This window comes from Quercus lobata, chromosome 2 (genome assembly GCF_001633185.2).
Source record: "Quercus lobata isolate SW786 chromosome 2, ValleyOak3.0 Primary Assembly, whole genome shotgun sequence".
Classification (NCBI taxonomy): Eukaryota; Viridiplantae; Streptophyta; class Magnoliopsida; order Fagales; family Fagaceae; genus Quercus; species Quercus lobata.
This window is the reverse complement of record NC_044905.1, coordinates 51,211,870-51,232,170: the sequence shown is the minus strand read 5'-3', so window position 1 is coordinate 51,232,170 and position 20,301 is coordinate 51,211,870. Positions and strand designations below refer to the sequence as shown.

Here is a 20,301-nt window from a genome sequence, read left to right as displayed (position 1 = left end):
CAAAACTACCCTTAAATAAATTTACCAGTTTTTTTTTTAAAAAGTTATTCTAAATAAGGCAACTAAAAATGTGCTCCAATTAGATTGATTTTTTAAATATTTGTTATTTTTTTTTCAATGGTTTTAAAAATAAAGTAGGGGTATAACATGAATATTAGTAAACTAATAACTTTTATTTTAAAAAATAGGACAATATTTTGGGACATCCCAAAATGGATTAGAGGACAAACAAACTGGGATGGAAAGAGTAAGTTTTTAGTTTTTAGCAAATAAACAGTATTCAAATAAACCCTAAATAAACACAAAAACTGAGGTACGTGTGGGAAAACAGAAGCTTTTGGGGGCATATTTGCAAAAATCCCCAAAGCTTACACTTCTTCAGTTCTTCCACAAACAAACAAACAAACAAACTAGGGTTTTAGGGTTTTATTACACTCTTCAAAAAAGGCTTCAATGGCGGAATCGATTTGCAGAGCACTCCGAGACGGTGCGTTGCAAGGAGAACACGCACCGGCTCTAACCATCAAGGACTCCATTGCCTCACCTTTCGGTTTCCACGTCTTCACTCACCTTCTCACCCAGCTTTCCTCCAACATTTTGGCGGCAAAATCCCAATCACGGTCAGTTACTGCGTGTTTCAAATTTCATAAAAGCCGTCGTATTTCTCTCTCTTTCTCTCTTTTTGAAAAAAAAATAAAATCGGTTTCAATGTGATCGCAGTGGTCTCGTGCTTGTCGCTCTCTCTCGAAGCCCGTCGTTTTACTTGGATTTGTTGAATAGAAAAGGCTTTGATGTCGCTTCGTCCCAAAAATGGTAAAGCCTTTTTTTTTTTTTTTTTTCATTATTATGATTATGTTTGTTATTATAAATATATACATATATATATATATATTTTTTTTTTTTTTAATTTTGAAATTTATCCCAAAATTTTACTGAGAATAGTTGTAGAATTGGAGCTACATTATTTATGTGTGAATATAGTATTGTGTTACTGGGTGTGTGTGACTTACTGAATGTATATTTATGTAATTTTGTTGTTATTATGAATGTGTGGGAACTCGAACATTGTTGCAGGATTGAGATTTTGGATTGTTATACGGATCCTCTTGGTTGGAAGGATGCCCTTTTGGCGTCTGGAAATGGTGGGAGTCTCTCTAACGAAGCTTCGACCGGAGCTAGTTTGTGTAGGAATGTGAAGGATATGGACAAGTTGTACTCTTCAATTATCGAGCTGGGAAAAGGTATTGGTCGAATGCGTATTTCTTTTCACTGTTTCGTTGTTGAGCTTTAAGTAGAAATTGTACCTACTAGGAAGCTTGGAATGTAGAGTGTATTTTGTTGGCCTGTTGGCTAAATGGTGAAGGGGTGGGGTAGTGGGTCTTAGTTTTGAACATTAGTCATTAAAAGGAAAAGGGTGTTTTTTATTCTTTAGGTTGTTACTTGTTAGTGATTTTGTTTTGTAACATTGATTTGTGGGTGGTGGTTTGTGGTTGCAGGAATAGTTGGACAAGGCAAAGTTCGTTTTTGTGTTGCCATAGACTCGGTAATTTTGGATCCCATAATTGAGAAAGTTTAGTATGTGCAAATTGAATGGCTGATGCAATTACTGTGAGGTTTAGTTGAAGATCTAGCCAGCCTGTTGGTTGTAGTGTGAGTGTGACAAGTATGCTTTGCTATTTTTTCCATGTTCTTTTGCACGTTAATGTCATCTAGAATTTTGAATTATATTACGAAACCTGGGTTACAATTCTATCTATTTGGGTAATGTGTGGAAAAGTACCAAACATGGACCAAAACAAGAAATTTGGGTTCTAAGATGGATCTATTTGGGGCATCCTGTCCTTTTCTGTGTTGGTGCATGGAAACTTCCTCAAGTGTCATTGATGTGCCATCAAACATCACGAGGAACAGGTTTTGCGAAAGAAAGTAAAGGCACATTAGGAGCTTTGGATTCTAAGATGAATCCATTTGAGGAGTCCTGTCCTTTTCTGAATTGGTGTGTGGAAACTTCCTCTGAAGTTCCAAAGATGTGCATCATGAGGAAAAGGCTTTTCCAAATAATCTATAGCCGTATAGGAGCTTTTATGTCTTGTGTTTATGCAAAAACTAGTTCGAATTGTGCTCTTCCTTTATTGGATTTATGCTAAACCGGCCATCATGTGCGCTTCCAGTATTTTGTCTAGTTCAGTTGATAAAAATTACATTGGTGTCTCATTTTAGACAAGCCGTTGGGGGGGGGGGGGGGGGGGGGGGGATGCATGGATGGCTTGTGGAATCCCTAAAAATCTCTTTATTAATATACATAAGTTCTCCTCCTCAAGTTTATTGTTCATTATCTTAATGGAAAATGGAAGTGCAGTAAAAGGAATTCTAGGACATAAAAGCAAATTTTGTATTCTGTTTTAGTGTAAAATGGAGGTTCATAATTATGCTGTCTTAGTATTTGAAACATTTGGACAATAATGTATATACCGAATGTAACCCGGATAATCCACTTTCAGGTTAGGAAATATGGAAAATACACAATATTTGAGTGAAATTTTATATAATATACAATTCTCTAAGAAATTTTTGTCTGAATATCTTTTGTCATGCAATGTCTTCAAATTCAAATTCTATGTAATTTTATGTAGTCATTTATAAGGTATGCTTAGTGCTTTTTAATACAAAATTATTAGGTTGGAGTGCAATCATTTAACTCCATAACCATCTTCACATTATATTTACTTTCAGCCTTTTTATTGAACAAGTTTAGAATAATTGAACTTATAAAAGTCCCCCAAGTTGGCATTTTTGCTAAAATTTCTTAAAAAATAAATTCAAAAAGAAAAATTACTCATTGACTCTTTGAGGTTTGTATTCAATTTATACAAGTGCCCATATTATTTTATATTCATCCTTGGAAAAGGAGGGGTATTTCAGTTTTAGTTTTGTCATTGTTGCATAAATTTGGGAATTTAAAACAGGGACAAGGTACAGTCTTTCTTGTCCTAATTATATGGGTGGGGCTTATATTTAATATTTATAAAGACAAAATGTATAAGTTTCACATGATTAGAGCATGTGAATCTCTTTTTCTGCTATTGGAGATATTATGTGAAATGAACCTACAACTGAATCTCATGAATTCAAATTAAAGTAAAGAGGGGGAAAGTAATAAAGTAAAAGGCATTATATTTGGTGCAATAATAAGAAAGATCAAAATAAAAATATTTATAGTTCTTTAGAATTATAGGATTAATCTTAATATAATATTGTTATATAGTAAATCAGTTTACTTAATTGTTTTATTTTGCTTAAAAAATTTTGTGGGGAAAAATATTTTCAATGTTAATTCATTTGTGCTATAATGTCACCCTAAATTTTGGGAATTATTTTTGTGGTTTATTTGCTCGTCTATGCCAGTAACATTTAAGATTTTTCTATCAAACTTCTGGTAATATTTTTGCTGTGCGTATTTGAGTGTGTTTGTGATGAATCCTCCTCAAATCTTACCAGGTTAATGAAATCTTAAGACATGCATCTATATCATCAGTTGCAGGCCTTTTAAGTAACCTTCGAAGCAATGGTATACACATGTTCTATTCCCTCTTGATTGATTACGATTTTCAGTTCTCATAAAAATCTAGTGATCTGTTGCAGCTGTAATTTTGTTGCATCACTGGCATTTTTTTCTGTTCTGTTATTCTCTGTTATAAAATCAAAGGAAAAAAGAAGTTTTTTGATGCACTTCAGCTTTTAGATGCATGTAGTTTCACTATTGTACTATGGTTTCAGATAGAGTTTCGAGCATCTTTTGGTTGTCACATTCAGACCTTCATGAAGACAGGGTTACTGCCGTTCTTGAGTATATGTCCTCGATGGTGGCCAGTATAGAACCGCTAAATCAATCTGCAAATGGGCATAGATGTAATTGGGAGAGCCTCCCTTTACTCAAATGTAATTATTGGAAAGGGAAGTTTCATGTCCGGTTTAAGCGCAGAAATGGTCGTGTTCGAGTGATGGTGATCTCTCCTGCTTTCTTTCTCTTTGGAAGTTTTTATACTTACAAAGTGGTGAACTGACTGTGTCTTAACATAAAAACTTCATATCCAGTCTGAAGAATTTCATGTTGAGCAATCAGCCATCAACTTTAGATCCATTTCATCCGAAGATGAAATAGTCAATCGAAGCCTTTTGCCAAAGGTCAGTTGAGTAGCTTGAACTTGTTGAGAGTTTTATTTGACATCTCTCTCTGTCTGCCTCTCTCTCTCTCTCTCTCAGACGCACACACAAAGAACCCAAGTTTTAATTGATGCTTCATTCATAAATCGGAAATGACTTTGTCCTCCATTCTTGTTTGGGAAATCATGTTTTCCTTGAAAATTCTCAGTTTCACTGTTTGAGTATAATTTGTAAGATTTTGTTATTATCAGTTTTTATATGTAATAATTTTTTATTGGAATAGAGGGGAAACCTCACTTACACAGTACGTGCACATAAAGTAAGTTGTTGTCTTCATCATCGTCATCTTAGAAATGTGTGACCATCATGACAATTAATTTTTTTCCTATCGCTCCTTTGACCCCTCTCTTTAGCATGATCACAACCCAATCTCTCAGCATATCCTTCACAATCTTCGCAGGAAAAATGACAGAAATAGAAATATCAGTAAAGGTTTAGCACCATGCATATTGAAATGTGATCATAATATTGATAATGAATTTTTGACATTAGGTCAATTTGTTTCCTGCTAAGTCTTGACTGGTTTAAGAATCACTGACCAAGTACGAGTCCACATGGTGAGCTGGTGCATGATTTTTCATCTTTTCCACCATCTCCAACACACCTATGGCCAGTCCGCTACCCAACTAGGTAACCACCAATGAGGAACCCAAAACTAAACACATTGCTCTTATCGATTTACTAACAGGCAAACATTTATCCTCTCTCTGTTGGTTTTTACTTTTGTAACCTCCACTCTCCTGGGTTGAGCCTCCCAAATTTTTCTTAATTCATTATTATGCAGAGTTCTGAAAGATAAAGATTAGCAAAACATTATATTCGCTCCCAAAGAAAAACATACCTAAATAATTATATTTCTTTGGACCTATCAATATTTGTGCAAGATTCCTCATTGTCATTGCCTGCAATGGTTTGGGGAGGGGTTTTGATGGTGGGTTGAGATCTGGTGGACTCAAACAGTTCACCACGTTCACAAATCTGATATCAAACAGTCCATAGAACCACTCAAGTTTCACTTTTCTTAAATTTTCACAAACTAGTGTTTCATGCATAGTTATAAAAACCGTATCGGAGGTTGACTTGGCTGTAGATTTGGTTCACTGGTTCATTTGTTCAACTAGTGGTTCATTGGTTGAATTGTAGGTTTATTAATTAATTAAATAATATATTTTATAATTATAAAAAGCAATTAAAATAAAATAAAAATACTCCATTTAGGTAAATAAATAAATTATAACAATAAAAAATTACATCATATGACATAAGTTAGAGAAAAAAAAAAAAAAACATCATTCACATAAATCATCCAATAACCAAGTTATATAGTTCAAAAGTCTTGAAACAACACATCTCATAGAATTGCAAAATAAAGTTTTAGCTTAATCATTAAACCCTAGAGATACATTTGTGAGATGTTGGAGTAGGCCATAGGATTGCTTTCTAACTTTTTAGTCTGATGAATTTTGACTCTTTTAGTGTAGAATTTCTTCCATTTTTGTCTTCCTTTTCTTCCACCCCCCCCCCAAAAAAAAAACAAGTTCATCTTTTTATACCTGCATCTATAATTTTATCACTGTCTCTTTGTCTCTTTTGGTCTCATCGCTATCTCTTAATGTCTTTAATTTCAACCCTCATCTCATGGCACAACTCTTACTTTATCTCTTTAGTCTTTAATCTTTATTAGATTATCTTTGCAATCTTCAGTAGTTTAGTAAATACAAAAGGTATTTTTTTGGTTTTATCCGCGGGTTAAAAAGATTAACCCTTGCAATCTGTCGGTTTACCCGGTTTGATAATGGGTCATTGCATATTTGGTATTTTAAACCAAAACATTCTGGATAATGCTTTGGTTCACAGTTTTTATGGTTTAACCAGTGGTTTGGTATGATTTTTGTAACTATGGTTTCATGAGAGTCTACTTTCAACAGATGCAATTCAATTTACAGCTGTCAGAGAAGGAGCAAATTGATAGGGCTAAGGTTGTACTTCCTTTTGAACACCAGGGTACGGAATCAGGGATGCTTGTGTGTGTGTATTTTCCTTTTTCGAAATGAATTATTATATTGCACTTCCAGATGTATTTTCCATTTGTAATCTCTTTTGTTAGATCAGAAGATGTGTCTGTTTTTAATGACTTCATACTTGACTTTTGATTGCTTTAGGAACTGGTAAACCCATTCAAATTTATGATGGTCGGAGATCACTTACGGATGGCAATAGTGAAGCAGAACCTGTTTCTACTGGAATATTGCAGACAAATGAGAACTCTAGCAAGGGTGAGATAATATATTTGCGTGATTCAGATGATGAGAGACCAGATTCTGATGAGGACCCAGATGATGATTTGGATATATAATTGTGTGTGCCTCATTCGTGATCTTGGACTGCCAGAGTACTGCATTTGTAAATTGATCTTCTCCTTGTTTCTTTTATCTATTGCGATGTTCAGACCTTATTATAAATGAAATAATGTTTTGTTTATGAATTGTAGATGCTCTGTACCAACTTAACCTTTTTGCATTTTGAATCAGTAGGGAATTGCGTTTTTTTTTTACACCTTTAAGTGGTATGATTCCTTTGTCTTTGAGAGAAGCAATCTGCATATAACCCATTAAGCTACAAGCAGAAATAGTGAAGAACATTACAATAGGAATTCCAAGTTCTTGAGCAGCAGTAATGGTGAATGGCATGAAACCATCTGAGATAATACAAGTCATGGAGGATTCTTTGAAGTTGCACCATTGAGTTTTACAAGGAGATCAGAAAATGGAGCCCAGAAGTTTTTCATAATGGAATCACAAAGAAAATGGATATCTTGGGTAGCGTTGAGGTCCGATGGAGGGAGGCCGTCAGGAATGGTTTCAAATCGGAAGTCAGACAAGCCATCTAAGGAGTTGGGACCTCTAGATTGCAAAAAACGTTGGTGGTTGAACTCAGTGTTGACAAAGGTAATGTGAAAACCTTTATGGTGGAGAAGCTTTGAAAGTTTTAGCATTGACTTTATGTGGCTTTGAGCTGGGTATGGAATACAAACTGCATGAGGCTTATCAGTTACTACTGCCTTATTGGAAGAATCCATTTCCTTCTTTCTGTTGTGTGTTTATGAACCCAGATGTGCACTTTCATTGATGCATATAATAGGTTTCACTTGTCAATCTTGGCTATTTCGTTTGACCAAGATTTTTTTTTTTTTTTTTTGAATGTGAAGATAGAAGGCCAAGATTTAACGAGGATAAGAAGCGATTTCTCCACTTGTAGAAGAAACAAAAATCAAAACAAAAACAACAATAAAATACTCTCAGGATATATATATATATATATATATATATATTTTGAGGAACGAATATTCTCAGGATATGTATCTGTAACACCAGTCATTTTATTTGTCTTGTAATGGATTTTTAGTTTACATTGTTCAATTTGCATTTCCCTAAACAAGTGACATTTGGAGCCGGCTGATATATTCTCTTCATCTCGTCCTTAAACGCACTATTTACTATAGGTAATCATGTAAACAGCGGTGGTGGCTCCAAGATTTTATTTTTATTTTTAAGAGGTTAATAAAAAGATGAATTTTAGATAGAAGCTGAATCTTGTGGTCTATGACTATGAGGTTTCCTTATTACAAATTTGTCCATGTTGGGTTAAAATGAATTGACCCCTTAGCAAATTAATTAATTACCTAAGTTCAGGGACGAATGCAGGATTTTAAGTCGGGAGGGGGGGGGGGGGCAGAGATAAGTAATTTTTTTTTTTTTTTCAAATACGCATCCATATAGTATTAATAAACTATCAACCAAGACAAATACCCAAAAATCATTGTTTCTTAATATATTAAGATACAATTTACTAACAAAAACAAAAGATACAAAACACTATTGTTTCTTTATACAATCATCTATGAAAAGGGAACTCGACGCTCTTTCAAATCTTCAAAATCATCTACTATTGAATCCAAACTAAATGTCGAAGCTATATCCTTTTCAATGTATAACATCAAAGAGTCATTTAAAAAGTCATCTTCCATTTTGTTTCGAAGTTCAGTTTTGACAAATTTCATAGCTGAAAATGCTCGCTCTGTAGTAGCAGTAGAAACTGGAAGAGTAAGCACAAGTCTCACCATTCTATAAATAAGTTTGTAGTGTTCTGAATTTCCAGTTCTCACTAACCATTGAGACAACTCAGATAAAGTTTTCAATTTTTTGAACTCTGGATCTTGGACTACATTATGCTCAAAATGATAAAGCTCCTTCTCCAACACTTGTTTGTCATAATCTGTGAAATCTTGTGGATAGAAATTCTTTACGAACAAACAAAGATCACTAATTCTGAAAGATTTTAATGCCTCTCGAGGTTCTAAAGCTGAGCTAAGCCTAAGTAACTTCATTGCATCTTCATTAAACCGATAATTTAGTTCCTGTAGTTGAGAATCTATTGTAGCATAAAAAATATTTACTCGATAATGATGCTCATTTGTAACGTTATCTTGTTGATTACGAGCTCGACCTCGCCTTGCAACATAACGAGCATTCATATCCAGGACATCAATACGATGCTTCTCACAAAATGATATCACAGTGGTGAGTAATCTATCCCATCCATCATCTCTACATTTTTGGATAAGTGCTTTAGTAGATGAAACTAAATGCATGACATTTAAAATGTCTTGAGATTGGCTTTGCAAAGCTTAACAAAGTTTATCAGTGATCTCCATAGTTTCCTTCTTAAGATGCAAGATGAAAACAAATTCAAATGAAGTTAAACCTTCATAAGCTGACTCTCCTTCTGCCCGATTTTCTCCATCAATTGCACCATCAATTATATTTTGTAAAACTTCAACAGTTGAACCAAACATCCTTAATAAGTTAGGAACTGATCTAAAATGTGAACTCCAATGTGTTTCTCCAGGTCGTTGTAAAGTGCCAATTTGATTAAGTCCACTTCCAGTCTCAAGCTCTTCAAGATCAATCAAACGTGCTATTTCATTAGCATTGGCAACTTTCAATTGCTCATTGCGCTTGCATGAAGCATTAACAATTTTGATCAGAAAAAGCAATGTAAGAAAAAAATGACTAATGGGAATAACTTGTTTTGATGTTTTTACTAATGCCAATTGTAAGCGATGTGCAAAACAATGGATATAGTAAGCATATGAGCAATCATTCAAAATCAAAGCTTGTAATCCATTCCACATACCTCGCATGTTGCTTGCTCCATCATATCCTTGCCCTCGAATATTTTGTATATCTAAGCAATATTGAGATAACAAAGAATATATCCCCTTCTTTAGAGTCAAAGCTGCAATGTCAACAACATGAATAAGCCTAAAAAAGCGTTCTTTCACAAAGCCTTCTGCATCAACATATCTAAACACCACAGTCATTTGCTCTTTCATGGACTCATCACGAGCTTCATCAACCATTATGCAAAACTTTGCATCACCAATTTCTTCTCGAATGGCCTTCTTCACTTTGGCTGAGAAAACATGTAGAATTTCCTTTTGAATCCTAGGTGATGTGTAGGTTGCATTTTTTGGAGCTTTTTCTATTATTTTAGCAACCTTCTCATTCCAAAAAGTCACAATACCCAATGATTCATGAAAGTTCTCACGATTTAATGAACTAAAACTTTCATCTCGACCTCTAAAAGCTATAGCTTGAAAGGCAAGATATCGCACAATAAAAATTATGGCCTTCAGTTGCAACCGATTATTTGCAATTTGTTCAGTAGTGAAATGATCAACTACCCTTTGCAAATGCTGCGATTGGTTCATCAAATCCTTACACATTTGCTCAGCAACTCTATGAGCTGAGTTAGGATCTTTTCCTATATGAACTTGAAAAGAACAATCTTTGCCCCCAACCTTTTTCCAATTTCTAAGTCCACCAATAATAAATGTATTTTGTCCCACAACCACATTTGGATTATGAAATACAAAGCAGGGTAGACAATAAGCTGCATCTGTTGTAGGAGAATATTCAAGCCATTTTGAATTATTTCTATACCAAGAAGCTTGAAAGCTATGATTGTGCTTTCCACTTTTTTGGAATGTCTCTAGAGGAGGTTGGTGCGGACCTTTTTTAATGTAAGCCCGTCGAATTTCATCACGTTGATTAACATGATATTCCCATATTTGTTTACGTGTTCCGGGATCATAATCCAAAGAATCAAGGTCAATTCTTTGAAATTGTGTTTGAGAGATTGGAACATCCGCATTTTCCGGAATTGGAACATCCACATTTTCCGGAATTGGAATAGCAACATTAGTTGTTGGCAATTCCACGTTGACTTCGAAAGAATTTGAAGTTGAACCTTTTCTTTTGAAAAAATCAAGCATTGTAGTTGATTTTTTCATGATCTACAAATAAAATAAAAATTATATAAGAATTACCGTTATTTTTTAAAATTTGTGTGATAATTTTTTATATTATATGATTTATTTTTTTTCTTTTTGCCTTTGGTCTGCCTACTGCCTTTAATGTCTTTGTGTTTGGACTGCCTTTATTTATGTCTCTGTGTTGTCTCTTCCTTTATTTATGTCTTTTATGTTTTTTGTATCTTTGTGTTGTCTCTTGTCTTTATCTTCCTAATTCTGACCCACTAACCCAAATACCCAATGAATCCCACTACAAACAGTCAAGCACTACTAACAAAAACTTTTCTTAACTTTACCTTTTTTTTTTTTTCTCCCCTGTCCCTTGTCTGTTGCCCAATAGCAACTCCACTTTTCCCTATTCCCTATTATTATGTCCAACTACCAGTCAACAAAGAAAAAACCATCTGACTATCACTACAATCTCTACTCTCTCTATCTATCTCTTTTATCTATATAATGCAAGAGTCACAACTCACAAACACAGAGTAAAACCAAAAAGCCAAAAAAAAAAAAAAAAAAAAACACAAATAGTTCAGTTCAGTTCAGCCGCAGCACAAGCACCAAATCACCAAATCAGTTCAGTTCTATCAGTAAAAACACAAACAAGAAACACTCAAACACCACAAGCACAGTTTCTTTGATTCTCAGAATCTCAGATCACAACTCACAAGGTTTTGAAATTTGAAGGAAAAGATAAGAGTTAAAGAGTAAATACCTGTGAACTGTGATTCTGTGAAGGCTCGAAGCTGGGCTGGGCAGATCGGGCAACGGCAGCGGCGGCAAGTGGATCTCGTCTCGCGTGGCGGCGGGGGTCTCGCTCTCGCCGGCGTGGGTCTCGCTCGAAGCTGGGTTCGCACTTCGCACTCCCTCACTCTCGTCTAGCTCTCTATCTCTCTCCGTCACGGTGTCACGGCAACACCGCTGCCTCTCTGTCTCTCTCCGTCTCGCTCGCAACTTTCGCCTCTCGGTCTCTCACTTTCCTTTCTTTTTTTTTTTTTTTTTCTTTTTTTTCCTTTGTTTTTTGCTTTCTCCGTTTCGTTTTGGAGTCTTGGACTGCTGAGAGCTGAGGTTTTTTTTTTGGATTGACATGGGTTATGGGCTCTGCTCTTAGCTGGCCGGATGATGGGCTAGGGGAAGGGGGGCCGGAGCAAAAATTTTAGGGGGGCCCAAGCCTTTTTTCTTTTTTTTTTGGAAAAATTTTACTTGCTAAATTTTTTTTTTTTTGGGCCCAGAGGGGGGCCCGGGCCCCCTTAGCCTTCTACCTGGGTCCGTCCCTGCTTAAGTTAATTAATTAATCAAATTATATGCAATAACGTGGTAGTACAAACAAATCACCAAATAACTAAATGCAATGGAAATTTAATTTGACACCGGTGATTTGTTTACGAATGGGGAAATCTACCGAGGCAAAACCCCACCAGGTGAATTTATGGTCACTACTCTCGAGATTCCACTATTATCAATCACAACCGGTTAAAAGTAAAAGGAATCCCAATACCAACCTACAATTAAACCCCTACCCCAATATCCTATTGGACTTGTATTGTAGTGGCAATCTCTCCGTTCAATGCACAAATCTCAGTACGTGACTATCTAATGATGCACGGATCCTAGTACATGACTAACATACCAACTTTAGCAAGATTGTTGGCTACAAAGTTCTTCAATTCATCAATAGTAAAGATCAAGAAGCTCCTTGGTCACAAAACCCTTGGCGTAAAGACGCAATAGCTTCTATAGAGAATATGATGAACTAGAGCAATTTCTTCCCCCGGTCACAATATGCATGGATTATTCTTTTGCAACACCTTGCATCACCTTGTGACGACTCATAAAATAATCCTTATATATGTCTAGGGTTGTGAGAAATAGGGACAGAGCCAAAACTTGAAGTTAGGGGGGGCAGTTTTATTGTTAGTTGTGTGTGGTGACTCTAGCTTTCGGCTCAGTTGCTTAATAATTAATGAGTTTTTTATTTTTATTTTATTTTATGTGTGCATCCAGGTATGGACAAAATTATTTTGTTTAAAATTTTTTAAAGGGTCAAGTTGTTTGTTTTAGGTAAAATTGGTTGATTGAGTTTAATTGTTTTTAGCTTTACTATTGGTAATTTTTGTTGTTGAATAATTTTTTTGGGCTTGTTTATTTTGCTTTAGATTTTAGATCTAGCCTTTAAAAGGAGGAAAATGCTAGAATTACAAACTTTTTTTTTTTTATAAATTATTAATGTGATGAGTGGTTATTTGTAAGTTAAAATGCGATGTAAGTGATGAGTCCAGATGCAAACTAATAAAAGTTTACTACCACAACAGTTTGTAAAAATGTTATAGAAAATTTTGTGGCTAGAGTAGTATTCCTAAAAGAATCAAAGATAATATTAAGGGAGGCAAAGTGTGATTTTATAGAACAAAATTGCTAAAATTGGTGACTATGTATATATTAATTATAAAAAAAAAAAGAAAAAAAAAAGTGGGGGCCATTGCCACCCCTAGTCTCCCTCCATCCCTGGTGAGAAAAGAAACCCTACACAAATACTCAAGGATATGAGTGTAATCAGATCTGGAAAACTTGATTTCGTAATTATCAACAAATATAGCTTGTGTCGAGCTTCAGCAGTAATTCTCGATAGAAAGGATTCTGTCGAGCTTTAATGAACAACACTTCCTTCACTTGTTTCTTGGTCAGATTTGCGTGACTTCAATACTAAACTTGAACACTTGTTTCTTGAAGTAGTAAACCCATCCTAGATCTACCCAATTACAAGTAAAGTGCGTTTTGTCAAAAGATTAGCCAATTACATAATTATGTCCCTAACAGTCCATAGTACTAGTAAGAAAATAAAAAATAAAATATTAGTTCATTTAGCGTATTGTTTCATAATACAAACATACTAATTATTGTTACTAAAATCACCTAGACAGCTATGTCAACCTTACCTAAATTTAAAATTTTAAAAGAAAAAAGAAAAAAAAGAAAGGGCAAAACTTACAGTACCTTATGTCCAGTACCTTAAATTCCCGTTTAATATTAAGACATGTAGCTACTTAACTAGAGACACTAAACAGTGTTGAAATTTTGCATGGACTGAGAAAACCCAACCCAACAACTCTTTCTCTTTCACTTTGATTGAACTCAAGAAACAAAACTCTCTCAATCCACTCCTCTCTTTGCTAGAAATCAAGCTCCCATACCCTCTTGAACAGCCGTGTGTGCCTTTGACTGTAACAAACTGTGGAACTCATCGTATCCACCAGCAGTAGCAGAATTTTCATACACCCAATTTCTTGGCTTATGAAAATCTATCTTTGGAAAGAGATTAAGTGGCCATTAGTCTTGAAAATATACCTTTAGAAAGAGATTTGATGGCTCATTCTTCCAATTGATAACACATTGACCAAAAATTGCGACCATAGTTTGGAACGTGTCAACAAAAACCATGGACAGCAAATCTTGGGACAAAATTGGCCAATGCCCTTTTCGCTCAAATTATATAGCCTTATGCCCCCCATCCCAAACTAATTAGGGAAATCCCCTCTTTTGTAACTTGATTTTCTCAAAATCGAGTTAAAAAAAAAAAAAAAATTTGGAGCCTTATAGTGGCGTTTTAATGAGCCTATAGTGACGTTTTAAGGACCTATAGTGGCGTTTTGGAACTCGATCTCCATGAAATCGAGTTATAGGCAATTTTTTTACCTATAACTCGAGTTCATGGAGGCGAAGTTCCAAAACACCACTATAGGTCCTTAAAACGTCAATATAGGCTCTTTAAAAAGTCACTATAGGCTCCTTAAAAACACCACTATAGGGCTTAACTCGATTTTGAGTAAATCGAGTTTTAAAAGAGGGATATTTCCCTAATTAGTTTGGGAAGGGGGGCATAAGGCTATATAATTTGGGTGAAAAGGGCATTGGCCAATTTTGTCCGCAAATCTTGATACACTCTCTCCTCCAACTCATTGAAGTTGCAAGAAAAAAAAAACAAAGACCCTAAATTGGATAAATTACTGAAGTGGGTTTGCATAACCTCCATTTACCACCGTGAATTTGTCTAGCGGAACACTAATTCTTGACTACTCTCATCTAACCTAAAAAAATTAATCTTCAAACCCAAAACTTGTGTTTTTGCATAACCTCCCAAAACTTGTGTATAATGGAGAAAATCCATTCTCTAAATTCCAAGCCCAACACTAGTCCTATCAAGGCAAGTCTATCAAAATTGTTTGATTTCTCTTTAAAAGGGTATGGGTGCTTGATTTCTAGCAAAGATAGAAGAGGGGAGTTGAGAGAGTTTCACTTGTTGAGTCCAATGAAAGTGAAACAGAAAACGCTACTATCTTCGTCGCAATGTTTGAAAGAGGATGAGTGTGTATCTAAGATTTGCCCAAAAAGAAAGAGCTGCAGAAGGTGAAAATTCATAACATACTTCAGCTACAGTTGGAGAGTGAAATTACGATTTACAATACAAGAAACTACTAGTGGAGATAGAAATATAGAAAAAAAGAAAGTGGTTCACAAAGGAGAAATGCAAAATCTCAAATAGCAATTAACAAACTGACAACATCAATGAAAGCGAAAGCACCCTATATTGTGAGCAAAGCATTCACTCAAAACCACTAGATCAAACACTTGGGGGCCAACTTTGCTCAATAAAGTCCAACCGTACATCATCAGTTGACACTTGATAGTTCAAACTTCAAGATGATGTACCGCATTGGTAAGACACTCCTAAAATCTGTAGCCAGGGATTATCCTTTCTTTTTTATAATCTAGGTACGGCCCGAACACGGTCACGACACGGTCACAACACGCTAGTACGTCCCAGACACAGATTTCGGTCGGAAAAATCATACTGACCGAAGTAAAAAAAAAAAAACCTCAACTTTCAGATCTAAAAATTTGAGTTGCCTCTTCTCTCAGGAACTTACTAGCTCAAGGTCATTGATGTTGTCGTCGTTGTCAGCATCTTGCCACTGTCTCCACCATGGAGTTGCCACGTTGTTGCTAACTTGCTGTAACGTCTACTACGCCGATCTCCTCCCCCGTTCTTCTTCTTGCTTCACCTAGCGTTGTTTGAATTTTTTTTGCATTTAACATTATTTTTGAAATATTTTAATTAGTTGTCATGTTTGCAAAACTATATAGTAAACTAGCTTCTAGAGACTCTAAAACTCAAGTTCAGAGGTTGAACTCGAGTTTCTAAGACTCGAATTGCATGTGATGGCAATCTGATGTGGAAAAAAATCCACATGAAAATCGAGTATTTAAAACTTGAGTTCCCATTCTCCAAATTCCACGAACAAGTCTATTTCTTCTTCTTCCTCTGTTCTCTTCTTCTTCTTTCCAAATCTGATTCTTCTTCTTCTGGCTCGATCTGGTCCTCTGTTCTTCTTCCTCTCCTCCTCCTCTTCTTCTTCTTCTTCTTCCTTCTTGATGTGCTCCTCTGTTCTCTATTCTCTATTCTCTGTTTCTCTGTTCTAGATCTGATTTGATCTGTTTCACTATAGAAATCAAGTCCTATGGACTCGGATTTACTTTTTACAAACTCGAGTCTATAAGACTCGAGATCTATGTGGCAAAAAAACCCTAGATCAGCAAGTAGAACTCAAGTCTTTGAGACTCGATATTTAGATGGAAATCGAGCCTTTAAAACTCAAGATGCTAGTTTGCAGTATTGTTTCTAACGTATGTAAACTTATTATATTCTTTCCCTCACTAATGCTATCTTGAAAATCACCTCAGCGTTATTTCCTCCTTTTTAGTTTCTTCCGTTGGTTATTCATTTTGGTCTTAATCTTTTGTGTGTTGCTTTTTAATTTTCACATGACCCACATGTTTTCTATTCAATTTAATTTTTTTTTCTTTTTCTTGTTTACGTAGTAAAGGTGGGTAGAGGAAAAATGGGGGTTAGCTAAGCTACACCTGTTCCCGTATAGGGCACTCAGGTTAAGACCCGCAAGCCAACCCTTATGGATGCCCACCAATGAAGAACTGCTGGTAGCGGGACTCGACCCTAGGTAGATTAGACGAACTGCCCGAACCTTACCAATTGAACCATCCCCCATTGGCATTCAATTTCAACTTTTATGCTTTGAAGGATGTCACATGAATAGCTATGAGTCTATGACTCTTTAATAAAACCATTTTGTATATTATTTTTTTTTTTAAACTTTAAACTAAAAATATGTCTATTATGTATTATATTACTTTTAATGCCTATGACTCTTCTTTGGTTTTATTGTTCTTCTCTGCTGTTCTTATTTAATTTAAATTCTAAAATGAATATAAATTGTCAAAAATATATAAAATTAATCAATTAATTATTAGCCATATCCCAGATGTGTCGTACTCTTTTTTTTTTTTTTAAATTGCCGTACTCCCGTACTTGTGTCAATATTTGTGCAACTTAGATCAATTCATAGTCACACAAAACCAATCTAATCTCTTATCTTCCATTGTTGCTTTAAGTATTTGTTTGTGGTAGTATTTCCAAGGAAAAAAAAAAAAAAAAAAAACCCATTTGAGTAAAGAGAGAGATTATACCAAAATCAGCGTCACCAGTAGATCAATCGTCGTTGGTCTTCACCATTGGGCACCATGCTTGATCATCTGGCGTCACCACCATTAAATTGAAATTACCAATCTCTTCTGTTAGGGATTTATTTTTATTATTTTTTACCTAAGAAATCACGGGCTAGAGATTTTTTTTTTTTACCAAACATGTGAGCTTACTCACTAAGTAGGTTTTTATTTATTTTTTATTTAGGTAATACTGACATGGCAGTGTGGTAGTCTTATGTGGCATTAAACCAATAGTTTATTTTGATGGTTAGCCAACATTTTTTATCAATTATTTATCTGTAGGGACCATTTTGATATAGTACCAAAAGGTTAGGTACCAAATTAACCCATTTGAAATGTCAGAAATCAAATTGATATACAGCGTAAAAATTAGAGACTAAATATATAATTTACCCTTTTATTTTTCATAAAAAGATAGTACTAAGAGAGATCTTGTGGTTGTGAGTTCTATTTAGCGGTGCTTGTAACTTTGCAGTTGCAACAAATATCATCTGTTTCTCTCTCTTTTTCAATTTTTCTCTTTTCTATTATTATTTCAAACTCTCTTATTTTATTACTTTAATATTAGCAATCCCAACTTTGACTTTTATCTCTCATCAGTTCCTTTTTGCTTTTTCATTTTGTTTGTAGAATGAAATTGTAAAATTTCATATACTTGCATGTTTTTTATTTATTTATTTATTTTTTTATCTTCTTTTTGTAACCAAATTGATATACAGCGTAAAAATTAGAGACTAAATATATAATTTACCCTTTTATTTTTCATAAAAAGATAGTACTAAGAGAGATCTTGTGGTTATGAGTTCTAATTAGCGGTGCTTGTAACTTTGCAATTGCAACAAATATCATCTGTTTCTCTCTCTTTCTCCATTTTTCTCTTTTCTATTATTATTTCAAACTTTCTCTTATTTTATTACTTTAATATCAGCAATCCCAGCTTTGACTTTTATCTCTCATCAGTTCCTTTTTGCTTTTTCATTTTGTTTGTAGAATGAAACCCATTAAGCTACAAGCAGAAATAGTGAAGAACATTACAATAGGAATTCCAAGTTCTTGAGCAGCAGTAATGGTGAATGGCATGAAACCATCTGAGATAATACAAGTCACTGGAGGATTCTTTGAAGTTGCACCATTGAGTTTTACAAGGAGATCAGAAAATGGTGCCAAGAAGTTTTTCATAATGGAATCACAAAGAAAATGGGTATCTTGGGTAGCGTTGAGGTCCGATGGAGGGAGGCCGTCTGGAATGGTTTCAAATCGGAAGTCAGACACGCCATCTAAGGAGTTGGAACCTCTAGATTGCAAAAAACGTTGGTGGTTGAACTCAGTGTTGACAAAGGTAATGTGAAAACCTTTATGGTGGAGAAGCTTTGAAAGTTTTAGCATTGCCTTTATGTGGTTTTGAGCTGGGTATGGAATACAAAGTGCATGAGGCTTATCAGTTACTACTGCCTTATTGGAAGAATCCATTTCCTTCTTTCTGTTGTGTGTTTGTGAACCCAGATGTGCACTTTCATTGATGCATATAAAAGGTTTCACTTGTCAATCTTAGCTATTTCGTTTGGCCAAGATTTAACGAGGATAAGAAGCGATTTCTCCACTTGTAGAACAAAAAAAAAATCAAAACAAAAACAACAATAAAATTTTCTCAGGATATATATATATTTTTTTTTGAGGAACGAATGTTCTCAGGATATGTATCTGTAACACCAGTCATTTTATTTGTCTTGTAATGGATTTTTAGTTTACATTGTTCAATTTGCATTTTCCTAAACAAGTGACATTTGGAGCCGGCTGATATATTCTCTTCATCTCGTACTTAAACGCACTATTTACTATAGGTAATCATGTAAACAGCGGTGGTGGCTCCAAGATTTTTATTTTATTTTTAAGAGGTTAATAAAAAGATGAATTTTAGATAGAAGCTGAATCTTGTGGTCTATGACTATGAGGTATCCTTATTACAAATTTGTCCATGTTGGGTTAAAATGAATTGACCCCTTAGCAAATTAATTAATTACATAAGTTAATTAATTAATCAAATTATATGCAATAGCGTGGTAATACAAACAAATCACCAAATAACTAAATGCAATGGAAATTAAATTTGATACAGGTGATTTGTTTACGAATAGGAAAAACCACCGAGGCAAAACCCCATCAGGTGAATTTAAGGTCACTACTCTCGAGATTCCACTATTATCAATCACAATCGGTTACAAGTAAAAGGAATCCCAATACTAACCTACAATTAAACCCTTACCCCAATATCCAATTGGACTTGTATTGTAGCGGCAATCTCTTTGTTCAATGCACAAATCTCAGTACATGACTATCCAATGATGCACGAATCCTAGTACGTGACTAACACACCAACTTTAGCAAGATTGTTGGCTGCAAAGTTCTTCAATTCATCAACAGTAAAGATCAAGAAGCTCCTTAGTCACAAAACCCTTGGCGTAAAGGCACAATAGCTTCTATAGAGAATATAATGAACTAGAGCAATTTCTTCCTCCGGTCACAATATGCATGGATTATTCTTTTGCAACACCTTGCATCACCTTGTGATGACTCATAAAATAATCCTTATATATGTCTAGGGTTGTGAGAAATAGGAACGGAGCCAGAACTTGAAGTTAGGGGAGGCAGTTTTACTGTTAGTTGCATGTAGTGGCTCAAGCTTCCGGCTCAGTTGCTTAATAGCTAATGAGTTTTTTATTTTTATTTTATTTTATGTGTGTATCCAGGTATGGACAAAATTATTTTGTTTAAAATTTTTTAAAGGGTCAAGTTGTTTGTTTTAGGTAAAATTGGTTGATTGAGTTTAATTGTTTTTAGCTTTACTGTTGGTAATTTTTGTTGTTGAATAATTTTTTTGGGCTTGTTTATTTTCCTTTAGATTTTAGATCTAGCCTTTAAAAGGAGGAAAATGCTAGAATTACAAACTTTTTTTTACAAATTATTAATGTGATGAGTGGTTATTTGTAAGTTAAAATGTGATGTAAGTAATGAGCCTAGATGCAAACCAATAAAAGTTTACTACCACAACAGTTTGTGAAAATGTTATAGAAAATTTTGTGGCTAGAGTAGTACTCCTAAAAGAATCAATGATAATATTAAGG

At 34.7% G+C, this 20,301-nt stretch overlaps 2 protein-coding genes across 2 annotated transcripts; one reads left to right on the top strand and one right to left on the bottom strand.

The window, feature by feature from the left end:
* Nucleotides 1-363: 363 nt before the first annotated feature.
* LOC115975787 (elongator complex protein 5-like) lies at nucleotides 364-7,127 on the top strand. Its single transcript, XM_031096770.1, has 9 exons — nucleotides 364-620; nucleotides 721-813; nucleotides 1,075-1,241; nucleotides 1,497-1,543; nucleotides 3,499-3,568; nucleotides 3,778-4,004; nucleotides 4,096-4,185; nucleotides 6,153-6,228; nucleotides 6,387-7,127. Exons 1-9 carry the CDS (start codon nucleotides 454-456, stop codon nucleotides 6,578-6,580), a joined length of 1,131 nt encoding a protein of 376 aa, XP_030952630.1. The 5' UTR covers nucleotides 364-453; the 3' UTR covers nucleotides 6,581-7,127.
* LOC115975789 (7-deoxyloganetin glucosyltransferase-like) lies at nucleotides 6,634-18,863 on the bottom strand. The gene is made up of 2 exons (XM_031096771.1): nucleotides 18,178-18,863; nucleotides 6,634-6,832 (listed from the first exon to the last, which is right to left on the bottom strand). The coding sequence occupies exons 1-2, from the start codon at nucleotides 18,647-18,649 to the stop codon at nucleotides 6,654-6,656; spliced, it is 651 nt and encodes a 216-aa protein (XP_030952631.1). The 5' UTR covers nucleotides 18,650-18,863; the 3' UTR covers nucleotides 6,634-6,653.
* Between the last annotated feature and the right edge of the window lie 1,438 nt (nucleotides 18,864-20,301).